At 46.8% G+C, this 7,500-nt stretch overlaps 2 protein-coding genes and 1 long non-coding RNA gene across 3 annotated transcripts in view; 1 reads left to right on the top strand and 2 right to left on the bottom strand.

The window, feature by feature from the left end:
- Positions 1-4,014, bottom strand: part of LOC132467449 (transmembrane protein 132D-like) — a 58,263-nt gene extending 54,249 nt beyond the window's left edge. The window contains exon 1 of the mRNA XM_060064753.1: positions 3,922-4,014. Within this exon, the coding sequence (XP_059920736.1) occupies positions 3,922-4,014 (93 nt within the window). The remainder of the gene's footprint in view (positions 1-3,921) is intronic.
- The window catches only part of LOC132467942 (uncharacterized), a 696,489-nt gene that overhangs the window by 239,963 nt on the left and 449,026 nt on the right, over positions 1-7,500 (bottom strand). The window lies entirely within an intron of this gene.
- Positions 5,935-7,500, top strand: part of si:dkey-215k6.1 (transmembrane protein 132C) — a 118,405-nt gene continuing 116,839 nt past the window's right edge. The window contains exon 1 of the mRNA XM_060064752.1: positions 5,935-6,026. Coding sequence (XP_059920735.1) covers positions 5,935-6,026 — 92 coding nt within the window. The remainder of the gene's footprint in view (positions 6,027-7,500) is intronic.

Genomic DNA, 7,500 nt, shown 5'->3' with positions numbered 1-7,500 from the left:
CGCTCTTTCCACATTTTCTCTCTCTATTTACATCGTTCCCACTTCACCACATGATTTCATCTCACTCTCTCCTTCCCTCCCACCCTCCTTCCCTTCCACCCTCCCACCATCCCTTCCTCCCTCCGTCCCTCCCTCCCTCCTTCCCTCCCTCCCTGCCCCCCTCCTTCCCTCCCTCACTCCCTTTCTCCCTCACTCAGCACTTGACACGCAGCCTGAAGCGGTAAACAACCACTTGTGATTGAACCCAGATCAACAGTTTAAATAGCAGAATGTTTAATCAACGGTTCCAAGGGGTGTTGAGTGCAGCTTCCAGGGTTCCCAGTGAGGGACAACCACTCGGAGATCAGAGTACCACACCCGGTGCTGATACTCTGCGTTGGGATTCATCCAGTGTGGGGCTGGCGCAGATCAGCACCTTGGACAGCGGGCGAGAAACACCAGTGCTGGGGCTCGATGGTCTCGTGAGACCGCCCTGGTCCTCACAAGTTCACCTTCTGTTCCCCATCTGAAAGGCTCTTCCAAAAATTACTAAATGAAGGGACCAATCAGTGCTCAGGGGAGGGAGGTTCAGTTTCTCGGCAAAACAAGGCGCGCAGTAAGCTGCAGAATTTAAAATCAGCACCAGGCACTGGAGGGAAGGTGTAGTAATCGATGGAGCAATCAAAACACTTTTATCCGAAATAGAGCCAAAAGATGTTCAAAGATGGACTGAAATTTTAACGGAAGGCTTTTCTCAGAAGGTAAAATGTTTGGGGCTTAGTTCGAAACAGATTATACAAGATGGAAGGGGGATAGAGTAACTGATTAGTAAGTGATCTAATTGGTCTGAGTTTTTTTTTAACAACATAAGATCATGCCCATATTTGATCATGGCCAGCATGATATTCATGGGGAAACGCATGTGTGAATGTCTGGATGGTCTCATGGGGCTAAGGCCTCCAAGCCATGAGGAGGAGTCCTAGAGATGTTTGGTGCAGTGGGACTCGTGTCCTCCATGATGAAGATCACACCTTCTTTCAATGGGAAATAAATCACTGAATGAGTATCAGCCTAGAGATGAATATGTATGTTTTCATATGATTCCCATTATTTGAAATAGTTCTGTGTTTAGCTACAGTTTTAAAAAATTAGGCTTAAGACTTTTATGGTTTGGTGTAGCCCTTATGTAAAAATATGTGGGTGTAAATGGTTAGAAATGGTTATATTCAGACATAAGGCTAGATATGTTTGTGTTTGGGTAAAAGGTTGGACTTGGTTACATTTAGATATGGTTGTGTTTTGGTAAATGGTGAGACAAGGAGTTTGGATGATATTTAGATTGGGATATATGTGTAAGTCTAAGATCGTAGACTCACAGAGGTATGCTCCTGCTACAGTTTATGATAAAACAATTTCTGTATTGTATTGGAAATCCATGTAGGCCTATATCCAATTTGAGGATATTTATTTATTCATAGTGCTGTTTAGAATCTGTTTGCAATCAACCAAGTTAATAAATAAAAAAATTAATAATTGAAAGATGAAGATTATGCACACGGCTGTGTAGGCGTCTTGGTCGCCACACTGAGGGTTCTATGGGAAGAGGATTCCCAAACAAAGAGCATGCCAATGGTAATACCAGCATGGCATTGTTCCGACAGAGTGCTTCTCAAAGGTGCTGTCTAGGGCCCAAAGGACCACACACTAAAAGCATGGAGAGCCAACGACTGAAGTTCATTGTTTGTGGTGACTTGCAGTTCTGCCGAAAGTAAGGCCATGTTTTTTTCCTTGGATGTATTGTACTGAGACCAATTACTAGCTACCGACTTAAGGTCCAGTATAAGTTTGGGCTTGTACTCGACACACCCGGCAGATTATTGTTGTAATTATTTTTATTGAGCTATTCTTTAACTTGTGTAATGTTGTTGTTTTTTAATGGGTAATGGTCCAACATTTATGTTTGGGTTGGTGGAGACCTTTATTTTGAAGGAACGGTTCTTTGAAATTTTAAACACGTCTGCTCGGTGAGCGCTCCTCGTTTTAACGTTGACATGGTTACCAACTGTCCTCCACTTTTCAACCACTTTGTTTCGAATAACCAAGTTCTACTTTACATTTATTAAAGAGTTAACAATCTTACCCTGTGTTACGTTATCGGCCCAAAATGTTGTTCTTGATTTTGATCGCTTGCTACCCTTCATATGAAAAGTTCCGCCCGGTCGGTTAATCCTGTCGTATTTTAGTGCTGGTTCTACATTACTCGATGACTACGATGGCATCATGCCATGGCTATCATGGCTGCCATTCATTTAATATGGTCACCACACCAACAGCTACTTAACTCGAAGTAGTGCAAGCTCTTGAGCTGGGGTTCACTGGATTTTAAAAAGCGTTGTACCGTTATGTTCCCGGTAAACGAACTTTTCCTGAAGGAACAACTCGATGATGTCTTGGTTGTGTGTTTTTCCGTGTCTCCACCACTAGGGGGGGATGTAGCTCTGCTCATGCCGCGGTCTGCCCGCTGATGAGAGCGGGAGGCCGGCCCGGGTCTCCGGAAAGGCTCCCGTCCGCCGCCGCCGCCGACTGACTGATTTGCAATTCAATAAGTCACAATGTCATCTATTTAGCTTTTACACATTTAGCTGACAAAGAAGACCAGGCAGGCACGCTTGCCTTATGAAATATCGTCCCGGACTCGAGGAAGAAGAAGTTAATGTTCTCTTTTCTGGCTTGTCCCACACCGACCCCCCACACTCCCCCACCATCCTCTCCTCCCCCCCCCCCCCCCCCCCCATTACTCTCTCATCTTCCTTCTGTCTGGGAACGCACTTTTCCTCCTTTCTGTTCTCTAATAGCCTATGTGCCATGCTTTCTGTGTCTCTTTATTTCACTCGCCAAAAGATTCACGCGTCCACTTTTTACACTTGGTGTCTGCGCGTGTGCGTGTGTGTGGGTGCGTGCGTGCGTACGTATGTGCGTGCTTGCATGTGTTTAGGTGCGTACGTGTGTATGTGTGTTGGCGCGTGCGTGAGAGTATGCGTGTGCACGTGCGTGTGAGTGTGTCTATCGTTTCCAGTGAGAGCAGGTCTAACGTATGTCTTGACATGAATAACGCAAACAGGAGAATAACCACCCACTCGCGCGCAGTGGCGCGGGCCTCCGGGGTCACATGGATATCACAGGATACAGCATTGCTCTTTACAGATGCGTTCAGACATGATTCTGTTCGATAGCACGCAGGCCAAAACGTTGTTGCATTAATATACCTTTTTTTATTAGGATTCTTCTACCATTTGCTGCCTGTCGTCGAGCCCCCACGAGCTCCGATTTTACCCCCCCCCCCCCCCCCCCCCCCACCCCCCCTCCCCCCCCCCTCCTTTCCGCAAAACGTGGAATCCCATGTCCCCATTGGCTCCCCGCGCTGTCTCTTTGCTCCCTGCACCCGCCTCTTCAGAGCCCCTCTCCGGGAGAGGGGCTCTGAAGAGGCGGGAACAGCAGAGAGACGCCAGGCAGCGTCAGACCTCCTCGCCCGTCCTCCTTTCCTCCTCGCGCGCTCTCCATCCCGCGGACCAAGTAGTCATCTGCCCAAGTTGGCCAGCGGACGTACAGGAGGACAGCAACGAAATGACAGTAATGTAGGAATTAGGGAAAGAGTGTGGAACTGAACGGGGCGGCTGGAGGACAGAGCGTCACCCCCACTATTGCTTATTCAACTAAACTCTCAGTGTACTCGAGACAGGCTTTTCTACAGGAATATACCTTTTTGTCTATCTGACTTTGACTTTATTCTTATATTTTTGGGACATTTCGACTGAGAGTATTTCGTGTGCGTTGTGAGGAGAGTTCCACTTTGCTGGTCCTTTTTAAACTTTTTTTTGTTCTTGAAGAAGAGGCGAGGTAATGCAGAGACCATAAGAGCGACCGTTGGACCGTTGGTCTCACCCGAGCGGAGCGCGCGGTGGAGAGGTTTGGCGATTTGGCGCCGGCGCCAAAGTGGATCGTTGCTCTGCTCTCGTGCTCCTCGATACCCCGCATAGTTTATGTTGGGTTTTATTTGATGCGCGTGAACAAGCCAGCCTTCACCGGGATAGCTCAGTGACGCTTTGAACGACTCCCGACCGGATCTGTGCCGTCTCTTGCTCTCCAGCATCGCGTCTCGTGGTGTGTGTGTGTGTGTGTGTGTTGATGCGTCGCACCGGGAGACACACAGTTTGATAAAAAATGAGATCACGGGTGGAACCGACGCCGTAGTGTTTTAGAAATTACCGACCCTCCCCCCCGCCCCCTCCCCCCCTTCTCCACTCTTCCTCCACGATTTGGGAACAGTCCGTGTCGCTCGGAGACATTCACCCGGGAAGGGATGGAGACGGTGCGGGTTTGGAAATGGGGACCCGCGGCGCTGTGGGGATGTAGTGTTTGGAGAACTCTTCTTTTTATTTCCCTCTGGAAAGGTAAGAGACACGGGAGCGAACTTGTTGCCAGATAACGGTTTTATGTTATTTATTTATTTCTACCTGTTTACTTTCAATCACAGAAACCTCATGGCCCTAAAACCGTATGAATTAGACCAAAGAGGAAACGCAAGAACTTTTTTCGTGTAAATGATACTATTAAATGGAAGGTTGCAGGCTTCGGACATCTCTATGGAGAGCACGTTCGGTTTGGATGAAAGGCAAATGAGTTTCATTTTTTATTCAAATGATGATCGATTTAAAAATGTTGCGTTTGCGCGCGCTCGCCCGTATGTGTGTGTGTGTATGCGTGTGTCCGTGTACGTGTTTTAGTGAGTGAGTGAGTGAGTGAGTGAGTGAGTGAGTGTGTGTGTGTGTGTGTGTGTGTGTGTGTGTGTGTGTGTGTGTGTGTGTGTGTGTGTGTGTGTGTGTGTGCGTGCGTGCGTGTGGTGTAAGTCATTGACTCCTCGGTTGTTCGGCGTCAGGTGACGGTGGTGCGCGGAGGACCGCGGCACCGGAGAAGCGTCCAAGATCAAAGGATATAGAGATCGGGTGTCTGATTCAAACGCGTTTGGATGTCATTAAAACGTCATTAAATTGTATTATTTATTGAAAATAACGCCTGGGAGAAAATATGTGACCGTCATGATATCTGGGAATACGAGCCGAACATTAGGACGTTAACCAGAGCATTCCCAGGAATACTTCTGAAACATTCATCAAAACTTGTATTATTCGATTTAAAACGACCTTATTTGTTGTCAACGATTACAGTCGTCTGGACTCGTCTCCGGCATCAAACTTATTGAGGAATGAACATTAACTGAGGAGGTCATAGTTTCAAGTGCAAGCTGAATTTGGCTTAGGCCTAATAGGACAGAGTGATATGTCACGGCCTGTGTTGGATCGGAGGGTTGAACGTATTTCTCATTGCCTTTACACATTTCATGTTTTTTGTGGCGAAATTTTTTGGAGTTTTATAAGAAATTGTTATTGCAAAGAAGGATAAATACTTACAAGAAGTACTGCAAAAAAAGAAAAGGGGGGCAAAAAACGACAAGAATGAAAACTAAAATTACATAAGATGCATTACCATGTAGGAAGGGAACCCCGTCTGCAATAGCACGGCGAGATGCGCCTGAATCACTTTTACACTTGTGTCCAAACAGGTCGCTTTTGACATGGGAAAGGTCATATTTCATTTTTTATGCAAATTCACAGAATATCCTGCAAGGCACCCAAAGTAGAGCCATGGCAATGGTCATTCAGTAGTCGTCATCCTCATTTAAAGAGAGAGAGAGAGAGAGAGAGAGAGAGAGAGAGAGAGAGAGAGAGAGAGAGAGAGAGAGAGAGAGAGAGAGAGAGAGAGAGAGAGAGAGAGAGAGACTCATACTAACAAGAAATGTGTCTTATATCACATCTCCTCGCCTCGGACATATAACGAGGCACATTATAGGAACAACTAGGCCCCTGGGACCTCCCCCTGTCATGCGCTCGAGAGTGCATGGGGGTGGGGGTGGGGGTGTGGAGCGTGGCCCCCACAGCCCTGCTGCTGGCTGGGTGTCCGGTCCCCATGTCCCTGTCTCCCCGGCCAGGGTGAGTGGCCAAAGACACTGACCCCATCTCCCCCCCCCCCCCCCCCCCGTGAAGAGCCAGGCCCGCCTGCGCCACTCAGTGTAAATACAGCTGACACTCCCAGCTGAAGCTCCCAGCTGAACACATGGATAACACGGTGCGCTGTATGATCATATGGCATCCGCTTTTCTTTCTGAAATGGGGGGCTAGCCCTAATGATATTACACACTCAAAGCTTTTCCTCTGTGCGCCCCATCTTTCTGTAATAACATCCCTGTGCCTCACGAAACCCACAAAATAAATATAGGCAAGTGAAATCTGAAGCATATAAACCCGGTGGAGCTCTTGTTTGAACCCTTATGAATAAGCAGTGGGAGACACTCAATATATTACTATTAGAGGGTACTACATTGGTTGAAGGTAGCGGTTATGTATGTGGAAAATAACTATGTGGCAGGAAAATAAGTGTGTGTGTGTGTGTGTGTGTGTGTGTGTGTGTGTGTGTGTGTGTGTGTGTGTGTGTGTGTGTGTGTGTGTGTGTGTGTGTGTGTGTGTGTGTGTGTGTGTGTATGCTTCCTGTGTGTTTGTGTGTGTGTGCATGGTTTGGAGTTAAAGTGTGTGTGAGGAGATATGTGTGTCTTGCGTGTGTGTGTTTGTGTGTGTGTGCGTGTTTATGCATGGTTTTGAGATGGAGTGTGTGTGTGTATTTCAGGGAGATATGTCTTGTGTGTGCAGGATATATCCTTCTATATCCTTATGACACCCGTGTGTGTGTGTCTCACGGCTCGTTTGCGTGTGTTTTTAATTAGCCTTCTGTGTTGCGCCTCGTGAATCGTCAAACGGCTAACTATCTCTAAGTAGCGAGCCGCAGACACAAGCTCAAATCATCCCACAATAAGCATAATGTTGCTTTGTTAGAGGCTAAATTTAAGCGTAATGTGGTACTGTACACTACGATAGGGTCAATGATCGTGCATCAGGCCTTTAGACACACCCACGGAGAGAACAGCAGGGGGGATGGAGCTGTCTCTAATGAACAAATGATTTCACTGAAACGTCTTTCTCCGTCTCACCTCTTAAACTTGAGATCATACCGTACAATTCACAACATATATTAAGCTTATGCAAACAGCTCCTTTCTTAAAGACCTTGCGTCGGGTCCATTCTTCTCATTAAAACAAGCAAATATGGGGAGAAGAAAAGGCAGTATAATGCAAAAAGCTGGTAAATGTACTTTGCATCCCTTTAAAATATGTGTTTCCAAAGAATCTTTGTCGTTGTTTTAGATTAGCTGTTGTTGAACCACGTTAGGTGTAAATAAAATTAATAGCGTTATTCTGCAGCTGTATGTAATGTCCCACTCTATCTCCTTGATATGGTTGTAGTTCACTGCTGCGTTCCGCCTCGATGTGTCTTCGGGCTGGACGCATCAGCTTAGAGTGTGAGCGTCTGACCGCTGCTTGGTAGCTCCCATGGCAATAAATGCCAATGTGTG

Source organism: Gadus macrocephalus, chromosome 11 (assembly GCF_031168955.1).
Source record: "Gadus macrocephalus chromosome 11, ASM3116895v1".
NCBI classification, from domain to species: domain Eukaryota; kingdom Metazoa; phylum Chordata; class Actinopteri; order Gadiformes; family Gadidae; genus Gadus; species Gadus macrocephalus.
The sequence above is the reverse complement of the archived record's forward strand: the minus strand, read 5'-3'. Positions and strand labels throughout refer to the sequence as shown.